General features: G+C 39.9%; 1 protein-coding gene across 1 annotated transcript in view; it reads left to right on the top strand.

Moving 5' to 3' along the window:
* Positions 1–2,662: 2,662 nt before the first annotated feature.
* The window catches only part of vldlr (very low density lipoprotein receptor), a 65,130-nt gene continuing 41,501 nt past the window's right edge, over positions 2,663–26,291 (top strand). The window contains exons 1-3 of the mRNA XM_063463952.1: positions 2,663–3,136; positions 15,152–15,271; positions 22,599–22,721. Coding sequence (XP_063320022.1) covers positions 3,064–3,136; positions 15,152–15,271; positions 22,599–22,721 — 316 coding nt within the window. The 5' untranslated portion in view covers positions 2,663–3,063. The remainder of the gene's footprint in view (positions 3,137–15,151; positions 15,272–22,598; positions 22,722–26,291) is intronic.

The following is a 26,291-nucleotide window of genomic DNA, read 5'->3' on the forward strand; positions in this document are numbered from 1 at the left end:
GTGTGTGTGTTTTCAGGGGACGTGAAAATCTGGGACAGAGTGAGCCTAGGGGTGTATCAGCAGCCAAAAGCCATCACTAAGAATGAGGTTCAATCCTGTGATAAGAACTCTGAGAGTTTATAAAACCTGGCACCACGCAGCCCTGTGGAAATCCCAAAGGCCTGGTGATCAAAATGGGGGGGGAAATAGTAACAGACTAAGAGAGGAAAAAAACCTACAGCTGAATTTGGCTCGGAAATTTGTTATTCAGTGTCATTTGGAAAGTGAGACATATGCTCTTACAAAATGACTGGCAGTGAAACCAACACATGGTGCTCTTGAGGTGCTAGGTGATTTCAGTCTTTCTGTGCCGAAATGATAATACATTTGATCTCCAGGCATTCCACATATAAAAATGTGTAAATGGGATAACTCCTGCTTTTCTTATTTGGGTATTTGGATTCAGTACTTATATAATCTTCAAATGTATCACGTTTTATAGATAAAGCCTTATTTCCTCTTTGAAAATAATCAAGGAAGAGCCAGACTCCTGAAAGGAAATACTGGGAATTTTTTTTTTTTTGCGCCATTGTTCTGTAATTACCACATGTGGCCACAGGGGCCGCTGTTAAGCAAATGGTGCAGTGATTTCTTACTGAAAGGACACTTCATTGCACTGGTACTAAAGTCGAAAAATATATTGAACACAATACAAGGCTGCTGTTTTGTGAACCTATCAATACATTAAAAAAAGTCGCCCAGGTCTTTTTTTCTTCTTCTAATCAGGATAATATATAGACTGAAAGTAATATACTGCAGTCATTAGTTGTATTGCTTCTTTTATCTGTGTTTATAGTTACTTAATATCTCTAAGGAATAATTTAGATTTTTAGGGAGGAGTTGTTTTGCTTTTATTTTTTGTCTCTTTGTCATTATTTTAAGTCTCTATCAGACGAATAGAGCCTTTTATGTGTCTTTGGAGTCCTTTTGTGTCCTTTTATGATCTTTTGTGTTTGTTTTGCAGTGCAAGTGCACTATTAAACTGAGAAACAACACTGGTGAAGGCAAAGGATTTCAAATGCATTACTACATTAGCTACAACCACCTGATTAGTGGACTAATAAAGACGGTAGGGTTCAGTAGGTCTTATAATGATGCTTCCCGAAAACTTCCTAAGTATTTTGGCCATGTCTGAGTGTTAGGTCTATCTAACACTCAGGAGATTATGTCTCTTGAGACATAAGAGATTATGTCTCTTGATTTGTTGTAAACTCTTCAGGGTCCCACCAGAAGAGCTCGAGGTGGTGGCTGAGGAGAAGGAGGTCTGGAAATTTTTGCTTAGACTGCTGGCCATGTGACGTGGGAGAAGATGGACGGCTGGATAAAAAGAAAAAAAAACAAAAAACAGATGCACTGCTGGTGGCCACCCATCCTCCAAATTAGCAAGGCGTGGTGTGGAATTAGCAATATCTTGCTCACAGGCGCATGAACATTAACTTGTTGATTTAGAGTCTGTGCAACATATTGGACATATTGGTAATCTGGACCAGGAGTGTCAAACATAAGGCACGAGGGAAGGAATTGTCCCAACAAAGACAGTAATCTGGCTCCCCTGGATGGCTTTGGAAAACGAGACCTAAATTTTTTAATAGATTTTCTTAATGATGAAGACCTCCACCATGGCACTTCATACGACACCAAAGTACATTCATGTTTTTTGACTATCTACTACAGAAATTATTCAAATTAGCAAAAACTTTCTGTTTAACATTGACAGAATAGCCTGGCCAATGAGCTATCAGACCTTTTTCCATAATTTCGTAATCACTGAAAAAAACTGAGATTAAACTGCACTACTTTTTCTAATAGTAGGAAATCTCAGAGATTGAATGTGTAGTTAAACTAAGAAGTGGAGTTCCATTGTTGTAGTCCATTAAAGATAAAAGTATGTGCCCTACAGTTTGACATCCCTGATCTAGAGAATACAGAACATAAACATAAAATATTCTATTCTAGTACAAGACCATCTAACACATGCCCAATCTTCCAAAATCAATGTAAATGAGAACTAGATTCATAAAAAGACACATCATAACCTCACATTAATTTTATTTTTTTTACTGCTTTTCTTGCAGGAGTAGATCAAACTCATGTTTCCATAAGTGGTTTGCCCTTTATCTTTGATACGGCCACATGACAGACACTACTCAGGCTGATGACATCTCAGCCTATAGTTTCTTCATGTTTGATGCTAGCCCCACCCACCTATGCCAAGTCACACCAATGAGGATGTGCAAATTTTATTATGCTGTTTCACAGATAGCACTTACCATTAATAATAATAACAATAATAATTTTACCTCTTGAAGTTTGAAAACAAAGCTTATATACAGCACGTTTGCTGTATATAAGTATCGCAGTCATAGTTACTGTCCTTATGTTTGAAGTATATGCAAAAATATATTCATAATGGATATTGAAGAAGCCAACTGTGTCTTAATTAATCTTTGATTTAAGATAGAACTGCTGTGTTATGATACACAGTTACCAGTTTTCTGTGAAGTGTTTCCTGCCATATAAAATGTGCTTTATTGTTTTATTACTTCATGCGGGAAGCGAAGGGTTAACAATGTGCCGAAGACGTATTGAAGGAGGAAAAAAAATCCTCCTCAGCTGTGGCACCAATACCTAACGACCTGACCGGTCTCCGCTCGTTACCGTCAATTTGGGGAAATGGATTTAGCCTTGATAGGACAGGACACGAGCCCGCACGGCTCGTACGGCGCGTGGTTGTAGAAGGAGATCAAAAGACGCGTGGTGTGCGCGGCGGACGCCTCCGTGTCTTATTCTCAGTGCTCCTCTCCCCTCGGCCGGACTCAGGTCTGTGTGGCGTCGGCAGGCAAAAGCGGCCCTTCTGCCCTACTCCACTTATTCTTTGTGTGCGCATGTGTGGCTTGCGTGTGAACCGGCAAAATCAGAGAGCAAAGCAGGCCAGCGCGCGACAGGGAAGACGGGCAGTGTTGAGGTAGCCCAGCTAGCAGCTGCACGGTTTTTTTTTTTTTTTTTTTTTTTGCACTGCCAGAGATGGTCACGTCCACACAGGGGATCCTTCTGCTGCCGATGCTAATATGTCTCCAGCGCTTCGTTAACGTTCACGGTAAGTCAAAGCCACCATTTCTTTTGTGTGCGTGTGTGTGCGCGCGCATTTGGAGTCACTGTACCGGCGAAACGCGCACCGTGTGCGGTGAGGTTAGCTAACCTTAAACCGAGCTGCACACCTGTCTTGGCTGCTCCTTGAAAAAAAGACCGTGCTTGGCTGCACCTTGGGCCACTCAACCCCTGCCGCTTCTAATCGAGGAAAGCCCTCAAACTGCGCCTTTCTTAAGGGGACAAAATGAGAAATACGTGCTTTAAATGAATCTGTGGCATTATTTTAGCTCTATTTATTATTGGAAACTACATGGAGGGGGGGTGGCCCCGTTGGGTTCAGCGCTGCTCGTTGATGGCCAATTATCCCCACGGTCATTTAATTTAGCCCTGAAGACGCGCAGCCATTCAAATTGTAAACCCTTGTCGTCCTGATTTCTCCTTTACTTCTACTGTTGGGGTTTTCTCCTGTCATCTCCACCCCCATCGAGCTTCGTAATTTATTTATTTATTCATAAAGTGGAAGCGGACTGAGGAGAGGGGGGAGACGGGGGAAAGGGGGGGGGGGGTGAGTAGGCTGAAAAGGGTGGACACAGTGCGTTAACACGGAGGAAAAAAAGCCACAAATAAGGGTAGTAAGCAGCCCCGCAGTGTAGGGAAAGGGGTATCAGCAGTTGACGGGGGGGGGGGGGGGGGGAATTACGTACTGCAGGGGATCCCAGTGAAGGCCCAATTAAGAGCAAAGTGGCCAAGCTCGAGCCGTTAGCAGCTGGTGGTACTTGTAGAGCTGTGCGCACTGGGGTTGCAGTAGTTGATGATTTTCATGATTGGTTGTGGAATGGAGAAAGCGCTCTGGTCTGCAAATTAACAGAATGTCACGGAGTGTCGGTTACAAGTTCAGAACATAGCAACAATCAAAATTTAAAAAGTTGCAGGGCTTTTGTTTGTTTCGGGTTCAGAAATGGGCATGTGGAGGTGGACTATCTAAGCACAACTGGGCTGCATACACTCAAATATATGAGCAACTTTTTTGGGAGAAATATTTGTATGTCAGACAAACCCCTCACTTAAAAAAAACTTAGCACCTGCTAAGTGTTTTTTTTTTTTTTTTTTTTTTTTTGTTAAACATTGTATCATATGGATACTTGGCACAGACAAGGGGATAGTTAAATGCAGTTAAAAGCTGATTCTAATTACTTCAGAACCATAGTCATGCATCTATCCTCTCTAATCTAAACTCTGTATCAATGTAAAGATTGATGCGTAGATGTAAAGGGACCTCTAGAATCTATATATGGCTTTCCATAAATGGTAAATGCATCCCTTTGTTGTTTTTTTTTTTGTTTTTTTTTTTTGTTTTGTTTTTTTTGCAACATCTGTGACTGAAAATATGAAGTGCTAAAACGTTGAGGAATTAAACGCATATTGATTTTGGTCTCTATTGGTGGATTTTCCCCCCTTTAATAACTGCTAGAGAAGGTGACTTATTAATTTTTCATTATGTTTAATAACTCATCTATCAGGTGTCCCAACACAGGCTTTTGTAACAGATCGTCTGTTACAGGGCCTCACGTCATCTAATTAGAGCCACTGAACTTCATGCTGCTTGGAGCATTTTTAATGGAATTGGCTGCCAAATAACATGGCTTGCTGTGTGATTTTGGAGGTTTGTTAATGTTTAAGTAATATTCTAGTGTCATCAGTGTAGCATGGCAGCAGCTGTGATGAAGCCTCAAAATGCAAAATCCAGAACATATCTTGTCTTTTCCCCCTTGATTAGGATGACTTCATAGTCTAATTGTTATCACATTTGCCTAACAAAAGAAAGATTATCAACTTGATCTTGAGAAAAGACTGAAGTCCCTTTGGGATTGTTTTGGGAATAACGGAGCAGCTGAAAGTAGGTTATTATAAAAGTACTTCAGTATTGCTATAGTTTGTTTCATGCATCCATCCATATTGGTCTAAACTGAGGTGCATACATGACTCTGGACCTGGTCCACATGTCGGTATATGTGAGTACTGTCAGTGATTCGTTTCTTTTCTCATAATTGTGCACTGTGGATAGCTTAGTTTTAGCGCAATGTTGCAGCCAATACTGGAGATTTTCCTAAGCCTTGTCAACACATACTATCTGGTTACAGGTTTCAGGATGCTTTTAAAGTTTTCAGCAACAATGGCTAACGACATAAAGTCATTCTCACAATTAACACTTAAACATGTGGGGGCATGTGAAAATTGATGCTTTCATTGGCTTTTGAACTTGCACCCCCCAACTTTTAACAGGTCTTTATGGCATCACATCATGTTCTTAAACTATTTAAAGCGCTTTTATTAAATTAAGGCTGTAAAGTCTAAAGTCCAGGAAAACAAGATGTTTGTCCTATATTTTTGGCTTCATGCCACTTGCTCAAAGATGGCATCTCATTGTCCTTATTCAACTTGCATTAAGCTTCATCACTGTTGGATGAGATCAGTTGTTTCCTATCCTAACCCCAAGGTCGGGTGTTGAACAATACACGTTACCTTTACAGAATTGAGCAGCTGCAGTGTCACATGTGCAGTTTTGGTAACATTGTACTCTAACTTGTCTACAGACATGTCTTAAAAATTCAAAATTCTCTGTGGTAGTCTCTTAGGCCTGACAGTATGCAGCACACTGGTAGAAACTCTGAACACTAAGTGAAATGCACTTATCAGTTACATCTTTAGTTTGCTCAACAGACCCAGATTCACCATTATGTATAATAAAGAAAAGCATTAAATGCTGTGCTGTAGGGGTTATTGCACGGTTGAATTTATCAAACTAGTAGTTTTGTGTGAAAATGGCTACATTGTAGTAGAGCATTTTTGTAAAGTTATTTTAAGAATTCAGTAATTTATAAATGTATCAGTCCCTTTAAGAAGCCTAAAAAAATCCCATGTGTATCTTTTGATCAGTTTTATCCACTTATCTGAAGTCATGTTGTGGGAACATCAGGGTTTTCCAGACTTTCTTCCAGTCCTTCTTTCATGCAACACTTTCCTCCTGGAGATTCTTAAGGAATTCCCAGGCCAATTGAGAGAGAATCCTTTCAGCAAGCTCTTTGAAATTGTGGATGCAGCACAATCACTGCTTAACCATTTGAGTTACAAGTAGTTAGGCAGTGGACTTACCCTCATAATTCTCATTACTGATTCTAATATTGACCAGAATTTAGAAAATAAACTTGGTGCTTTACTCTAAGACTGCAACTGGTGCATGAGCTCAATGTCAACTGAGGTCAGAGTAAGGTGAGGGCTTTTTCCCCCCCCATAGTCTTTTTTGTTGTTAGGAGTGCAGCTTTTAGACACTACTTGGTTGGTTTATATTTTCTTTGGTTGGTGCTTGTTCCCTTTTGGCCCCAATTACTTATATTTTTGTTTATGTATTTATTTTTAAATGTGTGTTTAACATTATCGCTTCCCCCCCCCCCCCCCCCCCCCCTTGTATGTTCTCTGTGCTTCACGCCCTCTACTGGTGACTGCTGCTCCCTGAGCCTGGTTCTGCTGGCGCTCTCTTCCTGTTAAAGGGAGCTTTAACAGGAATTGTTTGATGGTTGGGGTTCTCTCTCTATTGTAGAGATTTATAATAAAAAGGCTCCATAAAACGGTGGTTGTGAGCTGGCAATATATAAATAAAATTAACCTGTGCACGAATTATTAAATTTAATCATGAAATGACTCCTAGTTATTGAAAGAGATGCATTCCTTGAATTCCAGCCTGCTGTGGAAAAATGGCCTTTGGGGGAAAACTGGTGAATCAGAAGTGCTTGTAATGCGCACACACTCCACACACAATACACCCACCAGCACCACCGTCTCATTCTCAGCTTCTCACCAAGCCTGAACGAACACACGCACACAGACCGTGTGAGCCTATTTGAACAAGATGCCACGCAAATTAGGCAACAGCGAGATCAGCAGCGGCAACCCTGGCCTGATTAAAATGGATGTTTTGTTTTTTTTTTCCCCTCCATGGTTACTGTGATACCATGCTAGACCCAGATCCTCAGCCTCCCCCCTCTATAGCTATGTGGGGGTGCGCTTGATTCTTGAAGTGGGCGGGGAGGTGGACAGGAGGAGGAGGGAGAGCACTGCAAACGTTTCTGTTACTGGGGAAAACTGCATCACCATGACCTCAACTGTGAAAGCAGTTCTATAGCACACAATGAGCTGCTATTTTGGGCAGGAGACGGTTCATTACAGCTCCATGCCTGTTGAATCTGTGGTTTAAATTGGGGGGAGTACTACTACTAGCAGATCATGAGAAGTAAAATGCGTTAAGCTTATGTCTTCAGTTAAAGTGTGCCAAAATAATTAGGTCTTTAGTTAAAATGAATCTTTGTTTAATGAGTCGTTAACAGAGGAAAGAACCAGTTGATTCTAATAAATCCACAAATATGATTTTGAATAAGTCATAACAAGGGGTAATGCTTCTCTCTGTAAACTTGGAATAATTTGACAGTAATTATGACTTTATTGGAATACAGTTTGACTTGTCAAGAACTCATGCTGTTAGACAAACTGTATTCTCACAGCCAAATGAAAATGGAGCTGAAAATGACCTAAACATCCTCCTGTGAAAGAGATAAAGCTGCTTTCTATGTGCCACTATTTTGTGTTTTCCACGGTAATGTGCATCTACAAAATCCTGAGCTGACACAGTTGGGTTGTATTTCTCACAGTAGTAATAGAGAATATTCTTTAAATTAGTCTTAAAGTAATGAAACAAACTGAACGGTCTAATGAATCTAGTCAAGCATGTTAATATTGTGTGTATTTTAAGATTGCTTTGTTCCATGCATGCATGTAATGGCTGACATTTGCAGAGCTAGCAGCAGTACCATTCAGTCGTCACATGTTAGTGTCCAGATTGTGGTTTTTGACAGTTTACTGAGACATAAAACAGTTCGTGCTCTGTGCCAAGTAATGCAGAACAGTGCTGGTTCACAATGCTTTCCACCTCGCAGTGATGGAGAGGGAGAAGTGCTCTAATTTCTTCAGGAATGCAGACTTGGATGGTGGCAGGTGGCATCGCTACATTTCAGTTAACTGGTGTGCATGATATTAAAATCTAAATTGCTTAAGCATCTATTACTGTGGGTGCCAATTAGAAAGGTGGCAACCAATATTTGTATTGCACAAAACATGAAACGAGGTCAATGTGACAGGTCAGAAAATCAATAAAATAAACAGACATTTTAAAAAAAAAAAAAAAAAATATGAGAAGTTTGAATTTTTTATATTTTAATTTTTTTTAGGTGTGGGCTTTTTAAAAATTTTTTTTATATATATATTTGAGGAGAGAGTGGCTGCGCAACAGAAAACTAGTGCAGTAGAGTTTGTGGCAGTGTGTCCATGCACATCAGTCCTTTTCTTCAATTAAGAATACCACGTCTGTTTTGTGACAATGAATAACAGAACACAGTAACCAGCAGCCTTTGTAAGTTCAACACAGTTCAGTTGTGCTGGACAGCAGCTGGTGAGGGTAGTCTTCCTTTCGCAGAGCAAAAGCATATCAATTTGACTCAAATTATTTCATGCTGCAGTCTCTGAGCTCAGTGTCGTGTCGCAGGAGCCATTTGGAGTTATGGATGGGCAACTATGTAGAAATCACACTTGTATTCCAGGTATCCTCATCTGTTACTGCACAAAAGTTTTGCTCGTGCTGCTTGTTCTGAAAAGTTGAACATTTTCAATCATGGTTGTTCAAATACTCTAGCACTGCTACTAACCAAATATCCTGTGAATATTCTGGGAGTGAGGTGGCTGCACACACTTAATAGAGCATGCATGAACTGGAAGCTGCTGAACCAACTGGAACTTTAAAAAAAAAAAAAAAAAAAAAAACATTTTAAGCTACGATTTGGTGGAAAACTGCAGTCGGTGCGCTCGAGCCAGTATTCTGGAAAATGACAGACCAATCTGAACCTGCTTCTGTGCTGCTCAAACAAAAGTAAACAGCAAATCAGAAATCAAGGTTTTGTTTTTTAATATACCAGATGGTTGAAAGTGAGACTAGCTGGCTAGCAGCAATATTTAAATAATAACTACGATCAAAGAGGCCAGGTTTTTGTTTTGTTTGTTCTTGGACGTGTTGAGCTTTATAAAAAAAAAAAAAAAAAAAAAAGCTGATGTATGCAGAGTCTAAAGCATGGCCAAGTAATGTGATCTTTAGTCACGTTAAAATATTTAATGTAAAGGTGCAAACAAAGAATGTCATGAAAGCAGAGCGACATTTCTCATGTCATTGTAAGCGGTAGTCCTCACTCTGTACAGTCTGGAGGGTTCAGGCTTCAACTCTCAGCTCAAAATTGAATCTGACACTGCAGGGAGAGGGAGCTCGTACAGGTTTGTATACTCGAGCTTACTACTGAGGTGTGTTGTTGTGATGTGTGGATCAAAGTGCAGGGTGTGCAGTTTTCCAGACAGCAAGTCGATGGTTTTCTGTGTAGATATTGGAATAGTAACCCAGGAGGATACGCTCTTAAAGAAACCAAAAACAGGAATATATTTACCATTCCCTGCAGCTTGGCTTCGTGGTTACTTGTATGTGCTGCTGCGCCCCATTTACTACACCTCATGTTTACACTAGCAAATATTCTGCAAATGCTGCATGTGTTTTATATTTCTACATGTGCTTTGGGCTTCTGTTGGTTTCTTTTTGTATTCACTTTAGAGTCCCACAGAAATTGGAGGTGACTGTAAAAGTGCCAAAGCTGCATCAGTGTTGCTGCTGGACTTTTTATGATTTTTCTCTGGTTTACATGGTGGCGATTTGTTTTGGAATTAACAGCTACTGGGTGCCAGAGGCTCTCGTTATGTGATCTCACTCTCTTTACCTCAGTCGGCATTAAATGTACATCAGCAGTGTGATGAGTCGGGACTTTTGTTCCTGTAACATTTGTCCAAGGTTGGGTTTTCTACTAACCCCCCCCCCCCCCCCCCCCTTCCTCTGTGGTTTATTTATTTATTTTTTTTCTTTCCTCCCCCCTGAAATGAAACATGAACAACTGGGTTGAGTAGTATGAAGGTGAACACTGTAAAAGGATGGACACTTCAGAGGACATAAATGGTACGTGTTCAGTGTTAGGCCATATAAATCAGAAACTTGGAGGCCAAGGGGACTAGTAGACTTATCCTAAAGTCACTCACCATGTAGGGGTTGTGTTGAGGAGGTGAGGGTCATTCTCAGGGTTATTAACTTATCTGGTTGAAGGACCGAAGAACTATCTGCTGTCGTTTCATAATTCACAAATTGTTGCTGCTTGGGTCAGATTTTAGTGAAACTTGTGCACAGTTTGGGTGAAAACCAGTAGGGTGATCATTGTGCACAAGGTCAAGGCTACATTTGAATTGTGAATCATCATGAGCCTTATGAGTGACTAATATCAATGTTGTGGTTTTATCTTGTTTCCTCATTCCTCCCCTCACCCCCCTCCCTGTGCCTGGTTCTGCTTGAGGTTTCTTTCTGTTAAAAGGGGTTTCTTCCTTCCCACTGTTGCCAAAGCGGTTGCTTAAAGTGCGTCATATTGTTGGGGGGTGGCATGGGAGATAAGTTGCTGGTTGGCGTTTCTTGGTCAGGTACAAATACTGCTGTTATCATTGCCCTTAGAGTAGTTGCAGTTGCACAGAATTGATTAAACTGTGCCCAATATCTGTAATCACTCGCTGAAAATCAAGCCTTGAATGCATTTATTATATCAGGGTAAGTGAAAATGCCACCATTTCACGTTCACTGGAAAAATCTGTTCAGCTACTCTTTGACAATCACACCTGTCCACAAACTGCTCTCACAAAGCGTGCATAGGTGTAGACTTGTAACAGCAGCTTTACCAGACAGTGTTTGCATTGGACTGGGTTTTCATTGTCTTAGTAAGGAAAATGATATAGACTAAAATGGTTCTATGAACTATATTTCAATTTAACTTACTACTGGCGCATTAAATGACTATCGCTGGGGTTTTCCAGCACAGTATCCTGACATTTATTCTTCTGAGAAAAACTGACTCTTGGCATGTTGGTAGTTTTGAGCAATCATGAATAACTTTCTATCTGCTTGTGTATTTTATTTGCGTAGATGTGAATATGTTCAGAAGATGGGTCAGGAGTTGTTGAACCAGTTGTTAATGGATTCTGTTGCTCATTGAGCTGATGGCCAATGTCTCTGGCTTCATAACAGTTTAATTTATTATTTTCTTCATAAAATATAAGGTCTTTCCAGAAACGCTGCAGTGCTGAGGGAAGAAGGAAAACAACAGGTGCTGGATAAGGCCCCCCCCTCGTGTTTTTAAAAAAAAAAAAAAAAAAAAAAAACCATTAACACGTCAACACTTTTGTTTGGCAGTGCTTATTGAAGACTTCAGTGAATTCCCAGATCCAATGTGAATGTTAGTGAGGCTCTCGGAGTGCTTTATTTATTCAGATTTGTCTGCTTTTACCCAGCCTGTTTTGGTCATCTTAAAAATGGGAAGTCTTTATGTAATTGCTTGACTCATTTAGCAGTTTCTCCTTTTTCCAGGAAATGTATTTGTCGTGGTCGGACTTTATTTTCTCAAGTCATCAGAAAACAAAACATCTTGACATGAGTCTGTTTTTAGATGGGTCTTCTTGTAGTAACTTTTTTTTTAATACTAACAGAATCTTAGTCCTATCATTTCTAATCATCTTGCCTGTTATCCAAGTCCATATGTCACTGAAGTCGAATGAAACTTGTGACAGATGTGGCCATGAGGATATATAAGGGAAGGTTTTAAAGAAGTTACGCAAATTCACAATAACATGTGGAGTCATTTAATCATTCCTTTTAAAAATAGCATTTTTTTTTAATTATACATTTCCTTTCACTCTTACAGATATTATAAAATGACCTATTGCCTTTTTTCATTTTTTTTTTAATCAGTTTGATTAAAGGCATCAACCTGACTGATTTCCTTCAATTGGGCTCTTTTCATTGTCACTTTTGAGAAAGATACTTAATTCTCAGTCTTCTGCAGCAATAAGGCTTATAAAAGGCTGTTAATAAAATCAAAGCCTGCAATGGTAACAAGAGCCGTACTATATAAATGAGTGAAGTTATGGTGTAGATTGTCAGATTCGCAGTGGGAAACGTTATTTAAAATTTCAGAAATTGGAACAATGGCCTGTATAAATGTGTGGCTGCAGTCATAATTGACTCTTCAGTAATATGAAGGTTAAAGCTGTTGGATCTTATCCACTTCATTGTAGGTTTCCTACAGTGCCTCCACCATTAAAACAGTTGCTATGAATAGTTTTGCATTTAAAAATATACTCTTTATTTTTTTTAAATGTTTGCAGATTAAAATAATTTGCCTTTACCTCTGACCTTTTCTCTAAACATTTCCTCCTTTCTGTGATTTCTGTCTTGGTTAATGATTGTTTGGTCTCTTTAGATTAATGATTTATATTAATATGGTGAAAATACTTGCCATTTTCCTGATGTAATGGAAAATGAATGAAATGAACTCTAAGTACAGGTGGTGTAGTCTTGGATGGATGGATGTCTGCAGGCTGTGTATTTGCGTCCTTCTGTGCGGTGAAGCTGCTGGACTCTGATCAACAGCATGCTCTGATGAAGCATTCAAGTCTTTGCTTTGTTAGTGCAGCGCTGTGCTTGTGTTTAGCATCTCTGTAGATGGTTTGACAAGAGTAAATTTGACTTCGGGATATAAAGCCTTTAGTCACACCCTTAATCTACAAGGCTGTGTTTGTAAAAATATATATGTGAAAAGGAGAGCTTTGATGATTTAACTTGACCCTGTTGACTCATTAAGAATGTCCTTCCCAAGTGTTTTGTTTCCTACTTGGGTGTATTATTGATTTGGTTAGAGGTTTGTGGTGTTTTGTTTGTTTGTTTGTTTTGTTTTAAGTAAGCTTAAATGTTTTAGCCCTGAAAAAAAATCATGCTGCCGCCTCCTGTGCTTTAACTTGTCAAGGCTCTGTAACTTACAATATTTTCCCTGTAAAATCTTACATGGCTACTTTAGCTAATGTATTAAGCTCTGAAGAATTTGTTAGATAAACAAAAAGAATAATGCTATAATACATTCAACAAATGTACCAACTACTGGGTACTTAGCCTTGCCATTTCACATACTATATGAGCGGGAAATGTCTGAAGTCAGAGATGTGTGGCTAAAAATGCTCAAGCATCAAAAATCTGCCACAACTCTGCAGTCACTTGAGTGGTTTAGAATGAAGAGATGTCAAATTTGAAATGCCCATACCTACTGATCAGTGAAAGCATAAATTGGATGTGACTATTTGTAGAAAATTATCAAATGGACTCGTCTTGCCAGAGTGTAAAGCCCCCCCCCAACACCGACGAATATCCGTCGTTGGTGTTGGCTGCAGCACATCTTGAAACTGTGGCATGGTTTCATTGATGTAGATCTTGAATAAAGTGTTGCAGCTTCAGCTAAAGGCCCAAAGCTGTTCAGGTTCAAATCAGTGTGGGGTGTTTTTTCTCTCTAGAGGAGCTGCTGACCCACTTAAGTATCCTTCAGATGGCGTTTCAGTGTCTGAATGCAGTTTTTAGAGGCTTTCTGCCCTGACAGGGATATAATTCTGGTGTGCATTCCTGCAGTGCTTTTGATGTTTTATACACATCTCAAGTTTTATCAGGGGGAAACTTTTTTTCATACATTTTTAAATTCATTGACCTCAGTGGCATACAGATTCAGTTGGAACCGTGACTTCCTCTGGGCTGCTTTTAATCATCATGTGCTCCAGTTATCCACCTGGTCAGGCAGACAGTCGACACTAAAGCAAGGTCAGACTATGGTATTTTAAGACCTGGAGTAGCGACTCCAGTACTCTAGTAATAGACTGCACAGTACTGTCTGCAAATCGGTGCTTTGCTTATGTCTGTTTTACTTGTAGAGTGCCAAAATGAGCTTAAGGTTTTCATTTTAATGACTCTATTTAAGAGGCTTTGATATCTCATTGCAGGCTGTGGGTAGGTGCATTACAGTGTATTGAAAGTGGGATTGTGTTGTCATTTAGGACACAAGTAGACTTTTAAAACTCATAATTGGAATCTGGTTTTTATGGAGAAACCTAAGAGTCATTCTTCTGGTTAAGCCATCAATTTATTTTATTTTTCGTTCACCCTATTTATTTATTCCAGCTTACTAAATTAGTGATGTGGTAAACATGGTAATCTTGGCTGTTTAGACTCCACTGACCTATCATCATACTGTCATACATCAGCAAACTGCAATATTAGCTGCTTCTCAGAGTGCCACTGGGGATGGCAGCTCTCAGCTTCAGAGTCTGGTTAGGGCAGTCCTCTGGGAGCATAGAACTAGTCACCAGCTGTAGTCAAACATGGGGATGAAATGTTCTAAGGGGAAGCATCTGAATGATATTAAAAAAAAAAACCTAACACAATAGCTACTTGGCTATAGGGCTAGATAAGAATGCCTGACTGGGGCAGGCTAGTTTGCAGCCATTATACTTTCAAAATAAGAGTGGGGGAACTGGTGGGTTTTGGAGCCATCCAAGCACGTAAGAGCTTCCTATAGTTAAGGCACTGGGGAAATCCATCTTTTAACAAAATTTAACCCTACTTAAAATGCGTTTCAAGTTTTTCATATTCTTGTGATTTCTTTTTCTTTTCACTAGCCAAGAGAACCTGTTTGTATAGTATTAAATCAGTTCCGCATGGTAGCATTATTTCAGATTTTAAGTTACTCGCTGCATATTTCTGGGTGATGGTTTGACCTTGAGACGATAGTTTGCACTGTTGCCTCATGGCAAGAACGTCCTGAGTTCAGGCTGGGGTCTTTCTGTGTGGAGTTTGCATGTTCTCCCAGTGTTCACGTGGGTTGATGGAACTAAAACAAAATGGAAATGACATCCCAGACACCAAATTATTTGTGGAAACATTTGGGACTATAATAAGTTGCGTGTTGTTTTTTTTTTTTTTTTTTTTTTTTTTTTTTTTTATTCTCTCAAACTGTCTGTGTGTCGTCCTCTGTAGGTACAAAGACAGAATGTGAAGCCAATCAATTTCAGTGTGGAAACGGTCGCTGCATCCCGTCCGTGTGGCAGTGTGACGGAGATGAGGACTGCAGCGACGGCAGCGACGAGAACTCATGTGGTGAGGAAAAACACTCTGCTATCACACAGTAATGCCAACAACTTGAAGTGTGAAGGACTAAGACTAATGCATGTGGCCAGATAACAGATTGCTACAAAGGAGCATGTTTGTTCAGTTACGAATCACTGAAGTAAATGGTTTCCAAATGTCGCATACTATAATAGATTATTATAGTCTGAACGTAAACATTCAGGTCATCAGACCTTTGCATATGTCAGTAAATGTAATTTACCTTTGCCACACACAAATTCTCATCTGTATTCTTTGGATGAAGATCTTTTGAATATACCTAATGCAGATTCTGAAAACTGGCTAAAGTGTATTTAAGAAAATTCAACAATCTTACCTCTGTACACCACCACAGTGGAAATGATCGAGATGGAGTTGAAGTGCACACGCTAGGCTTTAATTCAAGTAGTTGAAGAAATGTATTGCACTTGGACACTGAAGAATATTCCACTTCTTAAGCTGCTGTATGTCTTTGGGTGGTTATCGGTTGGTACCGAGGCACTGTCCAAACTACTTTACTGCATTTGGCTGAATCTGAGCTAAATGTTCTGATGCACATCAGAATTCATCCAGCTTCTCTGTATGATGCTGCACATGCCCATGCATCACATAGACATGCCTCCACTGTCTTTCTAATGAGGCTGTTGTATGGTTCATATCATGCCCATTCAAAGCCTCCGCAATGCTTACTAGTTCCAGTTATCCTTGTGCTGACTGATCTTCTATTATCTCTAAAATCAATGCCATTTTGGAGCTAATCCTACCTTTTTTTTTTTTCTTCTTTTTTTTTTTTGATATGCATTTTGACAAATTCTGGCAATGGCCTTATTTTGAAACTTACTGGTTTGTAACCTGTGGTGAACTGTGCTCTCGTGAAGTGGGTGTGTTTTGTTTTTTTGTTTTTTTTTGTTTTTTTTGTTTTGTTTTTTTTCCTTTGACAGACTTGGATAATGATCTGCATGCCTCCCAGAGAGGGTTCCTCTCTTGACTGCATGTTCTGAAGGAATTTTTATTGGGGCAAAAAGGATATTTTCAGAATGTACCAACTCTGTAGACTATAAAAGATGAATGTGGTTTTCTGGCTCTGACAAGTCATTTGTTGTAGGACAGACTTTAGTTTTCTAATAACCAGCAAGCACTGTGGACATTTATAGAAATCTTTGAAACGGACCTCGGCTCCCTTGCTCTGACCTTGATGAATGCTTTGCTGTCCTGAGTCCTTATTTCCAAATTTATGATGAGATCATTTTGTAAATTAGTCTGAACTCAAAGGTTTCAAACACAAAGATTGCAAATGTGCTCAACTTGAGACTTTACAGCACGACTTTGCGAACAAAAGGATCGGTGACGTCACCGTGGTTACATTCATCACCTGCACTCTTTTGGAGACACTTTCTGAGTGCTGCAGCCTGTAGCTGGGTTGGTTCTGTACTTTTTAGATGGCGTTATCACAGGTTACATTTATACCTGGACACTTGTCTGTATTCTTGTTGTTATGAGTGAAGCTGAGCTGCTAATGTTGGACTTGGAGCTCATTTGATCTTTCACTGTTAACTTTACTAAGAACTTTTAACTGATTTTTAACAGTCAGAGCTGTGAAAATGAGAAATGTCTCGTAAACACTGTCAGAATCCTGGTTATTAGAGTAGTGAACAAGTGACGGATGCTTTTCACGCAGTTCTTGTCCTTCCAGTGAGCAGCAATACAGTTTTCACTGCATATTGCTACCAAATAGACCCATCAGTAGTTGAGGTCTCAGTCTCTGGAATGTGCAACTACATTTCTGGGATGCTACCTGCCCAGTGTCGGGTATGTGTCCAAGAAGCTTCAGAGTCCATCAAATTGGCTCAATCTTTGACCATTAAAGAGTCAAAACAGATTTTCTGCATCTTGTTAATTTTTAAATCTATTGTGCTGACATACAGAGCCGGGAATTGTAACTGTCCAGATATTTCTGGAGTTAAATATATCAAATCTTTCAAATCACCAATGAAGTGATTGTGTTGGTAACACTTAGTCTCCCAGGCTCCAGTTATACAAGCATCTTACTTTTCTGCTGTAGAGCTATGGTTATTGAGAAATGTGTAAAATATACTTGGTGACATATTCCTTTATCACTGTGAACACGTGGGAGTTTATTTTGACCCACTCCCACATGCCATCCTGCTCATGGAAGGATGAATTGGTGGCCTAAATGTCACCGCCTCGGTTCACTTCTGTAGGGACACAACAAAACTGATTCTGGATTTGGTTGGCGTACAGATTGTCACAGTCCCATCGGAAATGTAAACATGTGAAGTTAACATAATCCATCAAATGCATTACATGGGTGAGGAGTGAAACTAATAAGCCAGAATAAATTTGTTGGTCCCACGGTCAGGTCAGCGTTAGTGTGGAACCGGGGGGGAAGTAAATGATTAGAATTGCTCTTTGTGCTTATTTCATTATTGACTCTTATTCATGAAAGTACAAATTCGGTGTCTGTGCTACAATTGCTGATATCCCTGACCAAACTTCAATTTTACTTTTTAGTTTTGAGGTGTGAACATGACACATCTGAGCTTTTTAGATAAATGTGACTTTTTTTTTTTTTTAACACCAAAGACTAGGGATGGGTACCGGTGTCCGGTGCCATGATGGCACCGGTTCTGACATAAACGGTTGTAACCAGACCGAAAAGCAGCGCACATTTCGGTGCTTTATTTCGGTGCTTTTTTTTTTTTTTTTTTTTTTTCCTGAGCCAATTCTAGCCAATCATTTTACGTTTCCGAGGATAGTAGGCGGGCCCAGGTACGTACGTTCTTTTAGAGCAGAGCTACAGATTAAAAATGCCCAAGGCGAAGCGGTCAAAAGTCTGGCTGTACTTCGCAGCAAAAGATGCAAACTCAGCTGCCTGCAACAAGTGCTTTAAGCTGATACTGTGATGCTGTCAAAGGAGGTAACACCTCGAATCTGATGAAACACCTGGCGACGCATAGCGGTTTTTTTTTAAAGCCGAGAAATGCACCGTATTTGATAGCTTGCTGTGAGACCTCACACCATGCACATCTACTGCGGGTGTGGTGCCTGTTATCGGACCCGGAGTTAGCAACATCCCCCAAGAACCCGAAGAGTAGAGTCCTGGCCCCTAGCCCTGCCAGTGTAGCAGAAATGATGAGGATGATGATGGCAAGCAGCCGCCGTTCTTCTCTGCGTGAGTAGCTTAATGTTGTTCATGTGTAATTTACACTGAGTAGGCTAACCACGTTATTAAATTAATGCAGATTTTTATTTTCGTCATCACAGAGTTTAATGAGAATGTCTCTTCCTTACTTGCTCACCTCCTGAAAGCCCTCAGCGTCGATGTTTGCCTGGAGCTTATCTGCACTGCTCTGTGGATCAGTTGCCATTTATGTCTCTCTTGCTGTAACTGGGCTGGAAACGAATTATTTACACCATTTGTGGCCTTTTGATGGCGTGTGGGCGACTGAACGACAGTCCTCCTTGCTTGCAATTAAACGCGTTTTTCCCTGCCAATGTGAACAACATGTAAATTAAGCAGGAAATGGAGTCTGAGCTGTCTGTAAAGGTCAGCCCACGGGGTGCCAGATTTGACTTTTGATTTTAATCAATTTTTACAACAGGTACTAAAATTAGTTTTGCACTAAATTTTTTTTTTTATGCTTGGCTGCAAGGGATACACTATGTATTAAGATTAGCTTTTTTTTTTTTTTATATTACACCTGCTGATTACTGCTTTCATTCTTCAATCTGAAATGAAAGATTGTTTATCCCATCAATTTATTATGTGCATTTTCTGTTTAAAAAATCCCTCAAAATTGCCTTTTACCCCTCAGCCATAAAGACTGTCGTCACCATGCTAAATGGGTAGGCGGGCACCATGGATGCCTAAGTTTGAAAGTAAGAACTTGAATAAAGCGACGTAGGAGGTTCAAATTGATCCACCAGTAATTTAGTCATAAAAGGACCTGGTGAATGCTGCACACATTTTGTCTGTGATGCAGATAAATGCATTCGAATCACATCGTCCACTCCTTTCGTATCCTTCACTGAGTTTTCAGAGTGGAGTAGATGGCTTATTCTGCTCCTTAACATTTGCACGCATGAATATAATCTCATGACATTCAGAACCTGCCACGTTGGCTCAGTCCCCATCAGGAGCTTTGCTAGGTTCCCTTGGGACATGATGACCTGGTGATGTCAAGGTGGCACATAGAGCAGAGCTAAATATAGTTACAGCTGTGTCTCCTATACTTTCATCTATTTGGGTCATGTGATGGTGCTAGGAGGGAGAAAAGAACAAGGGATGATGGGAGAGGAAGTAGGGCTTTGCTGTTAATTGAAATTATGGCTTCCAACAATTATTAAAAACAAGATAATTGAGATGAAACGATTATATCACTCCTTTTTAAGAGCGTGTGTAGGTTTATCAGTATACAGTACTGTGCTTTAGCACTCTCTCTAAATGACCATACTCAATTCCCAACAATGTTTTTCAGGATTTCCTGATGGCCGACTTTAGACTGGGAACTTTTTTTTTTTCTTTTTTTTTTCAAACGGGTTTTGTGGAAGTGTACATTATACACAGCGTCGAGAGTGACTGCAGGGAAGATTTGGGGTTTTATTTATAGCCAGTTAGAACAGAAGCAGATGACTGGTTTTGCGAACAGTAACGGTGAACTGAAAACTAAAAATTAGTTTTATTCCTTCATGCTCTCTCAGCTGCTGACGTGTTGTTGTATTTAAGTCTCAGACTGTTATTCTCTCTGGGAGATCAGAGCTGTTTTACTTTCAGCCCAGACTGAACTGAGGCTCACTGATGTGTGAAAGATGAGAATCCAGATTTAATTAATAAAAGAAGAGTTTGGTAATGAGTCCCACTGTGGCTGGCTGTTGTCATGAGCTTCAAATTGGAGTTGGTTCTGAAGTCTGTATTTGTATTCTGGTCAGACGGTGAAGAGGGCTGAAGTGTTTTCTTGAGCCTCCAGTAGAGATGCTAGTGTTGGAGTTTGTTGTTTCACAAGGTTTCCAAGAAACCTTGTGAAACAACATTCTGTGTCTTTTCTACCAGACATGAGAAATTAACATCCTCCCCAAATTTCTTGTCTTTCCTATCAGATTCTTTGAAATTTTGGTTTATTTGAGATTCATCAATCCAACATAGCCTGGAGACTGCACTTGCATAAAGGTGTCTTTTCCTTTTTAATGTAAGAATGTTACCGAGAATAATTTAAAGGTTGCGTTATGAAAGTCCAAGGTGTAACCACATAATTAACATGGCAAAAGGACAAGTAAACTATTATACTCCAGACTTTAAGTGAAATTCTAGGAACAATATTCTCCTCCCACAGGGAGTATGTGATCTTTTAGTTTGTCTGTTTGCAGTCTAGCTTAAAAACTGGATGCTAAACCAACATTTTCAAATACTGTGATGTAGAGGCTAATAACAAAATGGCCGACCTAGGTACTCATGTCCCACAAGGCCTAAGCATTTGACCTTGTTTGCAGCCAAGGTCAAAATTGAATGCCCAGCGTATGGTACCCAAAGATTTCAGCTAGTTCTGCTCCAATCATATGAGTAAAGATGATAAAATTCACCCTTTTGGTATGTAATGCTTCAGTCAAGGGTCAGGGTCACACGAATTGGGGAGGAAGTGGATATTCTCCAAACATCAAGAAATATTAGTTATTGGGGACATAATGAGCTCAAACGAAGATTGTAAAACATTTCTAGACGCGTTATGGCGTCCCCATTAATGACATCTGCATTGCTTTCATAGAGCATTTGTGCTAATGTCAGCATCTTTGTCATTCTAATTTCCATATTACCAATGCTAACAACGTAAAAAAAATCACATTTATTATAACCCTCGCCCTTTCGGTGGAGTTGCACTCTGAGTGCTCTTATGCATATATACTGTTTGTAGAAGTTGACCTATCTGTAAATTATTACCCAATTACTGATCAAAAATGATATTTTTGAGCAGTTTTGTAAACCTCATGTTTATATTGTCACTAAAATGGGGGAAGCCTGTGGCTTTAAATGGTGTTTTATCCACAGGCACTTTAATTTTATTCTCCATTAATATCAATAAAGTGTAAAAGATGGAAATCTGAGGCAGGGCAATAATTTCAAAGGAATGAACCACCAAGCCAGTCGTTCACAACCATTTACAGGCTTTGGTCATTCATGGTTCTTTGGCTATAGCACGCAGTCTCCCCCACAAAAAAAACAGCATACGTTCCAGTATGGGCCTTAATTGCACAGTTTTGATGTTCACAGGAAAAAGAAACTTTAGTTTTTAATTGAAGTAAATATTATAGACGCCATATAGATGTGAGAGATGTCGGTAGCCTAGGTAGTGTATAGATCAAGTTTGAACCAGTTGTCTAGGATTGCACATGACAGTCCTACTATAATAGGCTTCATCGTGCTTCTTTCTTTGAAGCTCACGGTTTGCAGCTCCTCCATTCCTTCTGTAAATGTTATAGTTTGCAAGCCACTTTGCAACCAAACTCCACCCCAGCTCTTGTGTTTTATGCTGCATGTGACTCAGATGTACATTTTAACAAGCAATGTTACTAACAAATGGGTGCTCAGCTGAAAATGTACACACGGGGGAAGAAACAATGGCTCGCACAATGGGCTTCAGTTTCACTCATTTACTGTGCTTGGCTGTCTTCAAACGCAAGTGAACTATAATGTAGTTTCTAGTTGGACCATGAGGATTTGGGTTTAAACATGTCTGTCAGGCGGGTGTTTTTTTTTTTTTTTTTTTTTTTTTTTTTTTTTTTTTGGTGGGGGGGCGGCATGTAGCTTCAGTATAGGATTGCATCACTATACAGTCTAAAAAGCAGCGGTGCTTGAAATGTCAAAATCTTTGTGGTGCAATAAATCTGTAAAGCTAGAGCAGTGTGAGAGCCGTTGATCTTCCTTTTCATGACTGTCGCTGATATGTTCTCTGTTCTGTTTGAAGGGTTGGGAGGTCCCAGAACAGACCTACAACCAAATATAAATTACACTTTTTTTTTTATTTTTGTCTTCAGTCTCCCTTTGATGGAAAATGAGCGAGACACTCAAACCTCCCGAGGACTGTTTCGACTGTATTCCTTATGCAAATGTAGTGTTTGAATCTCGCTTAATCAGAACAGGTTGTAAACTGGTGACCTTTTCACAGGAGAGGAGCAAAAATGAATTCATATTCATGAAGTGTGCTAGTATGGATTTGATCTTTCCCTTGATATTATTTGTTTTTTCTTTGTATAATCTGAGACATTTCATTCAAACAGTGATTTCATTTTCTCTCCCATGTTTCAGTTAAAAAGACTTGTGCGGAGTTGGACTTTGTGTGTGACAATGGGCAGTGTGTCCCGAAGCGGTGGCACTGCGATGGGGAGCCAGACTGTGAAGATGGTTCTGATGAGAGCTTGGACATCTGCCGTAAGTAGATGGTTTTTCGATGAACGCCGCGCTACACCAACAGTCAAGTGTTACATTTGCAACTAAAATAAATATGAATCTTTCGGTTATAATTTACTTTTGAACCTGTAAGCTGTTAAAGTCAAAACTTTCAGTTTGTAAGAATGTAATTGTCTAAACGCCTGATTATCTCATTAGATTAACCTTTTATTGTAAATTTCACAATGCAATAAATATGAAATGTCACCAACGTGGTGGTGGGCATTTCAGTGTGCTGTTCGGTCTGCAACCCCATGTAAATCTTGTAAGAAAATCGAGGCTTGGCTGTAACAGAAACAGGAAGGGGATAGTGCTTTTAGTTTTCCCCAGCAGTTAAGAGTATGGTTATTATAAGACTAATGGGGCAAAGAATTGGTCTTGGGGTCTAAATAATCAGCCTAGATGGCACACAGTGAGAGCCCAAGAACTGAAGTATTTTTAGTGCTGAGTAAAAGGTTTGCATGCTGCAAGATTGATTGTTGTTCCTGCTGTATCTGCCGCTGGAGAGAACACTGCTGTACGCAGGTCGGTTACTCCTGTTAATTTATAAATTACTTGGAGGAAAAATGGGTTCATTCACAGGTTTGCACAGCAGCCATCACACAGATTAAGATTAACAACAAGGAACAATATCATGAACATTAACGTGTGAAACCTGAGCTTGTATACACATCTCTCTCAGGAGGTCAAGCAGGATGAGATACTTTAATTCTGTGAAAGACAAACTGCAGTGAAAACTGTAGGTTCAGCCCCAAAAAACAGGGAGGATAAACTGACCTAAAAATTATTTGTCCAGCCTTCTTTGGCTCACATCAGCCACAAGGATGTAGGCCACCACAGACAGGTTGGCCTTCCTCCTATGGGGTCGGGGCAGACACAAGCACGCATCACACTTATAGCAAGCAAGGAAAATGTTATTTTTATACCACGTTTTAGTTGAGGTGGAAGTCCATTGTCACCCCAAAAAGCACAAGTTGCACTATATGAATTATGGAAAACTGAATTGATAAGTGTAATTAGCTGAATTAATAATAGAATCATAACCAGTGATAATAAAGGCAACAATAGACCATTTAAAAATGACACAAGTAAAATGATTTCAGAAACCCAAATTTGATGTAAAAGTGATGGCTCGTCTGACTTTTGTGTGGTTGTAAACATTTCAAGTGTCTTCAAATGTCTGTTATCAGTTAGTCTGTTGCTCCAGCAGCTTGGTGCATGAAAGCTAAAGTTGCTTCCCTATAACTGGTAGTGACTGGGATCCCAGATCATGCATTAAAAACAAAGTGAAAATTTGAAATGAATTCTAAGATTAGAGTTGACAGTTGAAACACCCATGATCAAATGTCTATGCATGTTAGTTTGCATGTTTGGTTTGCTGCCTGGTACAGTATTAGGTTTGCATTGGCTCAAGGAGCAGCTTCTCCTGCTGCTGGTCCTGTAATGCCCATTTGAGGCCCACCTTTTTTTGGGGGGGGAGCTTGTCACTGAACCGGCCCCCTCTGCTGTGTTTGTCATTTGTGTCTTGGTGCATTTTAATGGCTTAAAGTGACTAATGGCTTGATGTGGTTGGTGAAGTTTGTGCTTCAGTTTTAATGAGTGAAATTGATGCCTTTAAAAAAAACAGTTTCTTACTCTGCACTAATTAGCTGGTTTAAGATTTCATGGATGTGGCTTGTTGAAGCACTGATAGCATTTGCTGATAACAGTCTACACACTTTTCCATAAATGGTCACTTCTAGGCCCCAAAAACCAACACAATGGAAGTTCAAAAGTGATAATTAAAAAAAATCTTGGCCTGCATCTAATGAAATTGAATTTGCGCATTGAAATGTATTCAAATAGTGCAGCAAGATGTTCCCGATGCAGAGCTTTCTACAGATTTTAACTGGTTAAAGTTTCATACCTGCCCTTTGTGGGAAGCTAAACTGTGGCTGAACTTGTATTTTCAAGCACAGTTGCCTTTACTCATGCTAGAGCACATTTATAAACTTTAATAAGCTTTCCATGAGGTCAAACTGGGTTTTTTGTTTCTTTTAAGCTCCTCAGAGTGAATGGTAAAGTCTTCCTGCTGTTCGTAACAGACGCTCGTGCTGCTGCAGAAATTCAGCGAGGTACTTGAAAGCAGTGAGGGAGGAGTCCCCTACAAGCAGTACTGTCAAATAAATAAGTTGTTTAAATGGGAAAGCTGCTGTGCTTTAAATGTTGTGTGATATGAGGTCTCGCCAAGGCGCTTGTTGAAATCAGAGATGACTCATGATGATGATCTTCAATGAATCACTTCTCTGTGCTGCCTCCACTGTGCTGCGTTAATGACAAATGGACTTTGTTTATCTATACACCTGAGGAGACACCAGAGTGGAGATGAAAGTGGTTTCACTGCAGCTTTAAAATCTTGATTGCAGATGATAAAAATGCAGAAAGTATAGCTCATGAATGCTGCTGTAAAAGAATACTGAAACTCTGGTCTGGCACACATCAACACCCTTCCTTTGATATTTTTGAAGCAGAAAATCAAACTGCATTTTAGTCCTAAAGTCCCTGTTTGCTGAGAACTCGACTTGCATGACAGTGAAGGGTGGAATGAATGAATGGAGTGTTTCAGGTGTCTGACAGGGTTACGAGTTTTCACAATGAGCAGTCGTGTGTCTGTCTGGTATAGTCCCTTTCCTCCCACTGCAGTATTTCAACTCAGCAGGTTCAGTGCACAAACCTGAAAATGATACGACAGTAACAACCTCTAGCAGAAAAGCAACATCTTAGAGTTGGGGCCAATCCCTTCTGCAGTCCTGTGAGGGGATGTTTGGTGCTCTCTGCCAAAACAAGAGTGGGACCCGTTGGGGAGTTGTTTCAGCAGCACAGTTGTTCCAAGCTGTTGGCTGTTAGGTGTTGCCAAGGCTCCAACCGAGTTCCTACAGAGTTAGAAAGACAAAGTGGGTGAAGTGAAAACAAAGACTTTTAGGCCTATAAAATGGAGAGAAATTCCACTGTAAAGTCGTCAGTGAAATGAATGAAAAGGGATTAAATCTCTAATTCATCCCCCTGTGCATCAGTTCAAACATTGAAATAACTTCTTTATATAATACAACCACTGTTAAACAAGACTTGGCTGACCACCTGCTGTTATCCATTCAGGGTAACTGCAAATCAGTGTATGGCTTCCCAGATGGGACAAATGAGAACTAGAATGTCTTGGAATACTAAGCAGCCAGGTCGCGTTGGATGAATTGAAGACAAACCCTTCTCTGTATATTTGACAATAAACATGTCTTATTGCCTGTGCACTACATTTTGACCCAGTGTAAAGCAGATCATGTTGAATGTGACAAAGTAATGATTAGACTAGTTTGGACAGTTGTGAGGTTTCGGTGTTCTGGCTAAAGCAAACTAATGTTGGGAGTAACAAGTTTTTCTTTTTACTTAACTGCCAACTGTAGTGAAGCAAGTTGACATGGCTGAAAAGATCCAACAGTAGTTGTGCTTTTTCTTTCAGTCGCTCCACTGTTTGTTTTCACCCGTGACGTTCAGTCAGAAGGCAGAAGCCTGATGGAT

Source organism: Pelmatolapia mariae, linkage group LG20, assembly GCF_036321145.2.
Source record: "Pelmatolapia mariae isolate MD_Pm_ZW linkage group LG20, Pm_UMD_F_2, whole genome shotgun sequence".
NCBI classification, from domain to species: domain Eukaryota; kingdom Metazoa; phylum Chordata; class Actinopteri; order Cichliformes; family Cichlidae; genus Pelmatolapia; species Pelmatolapia mariae.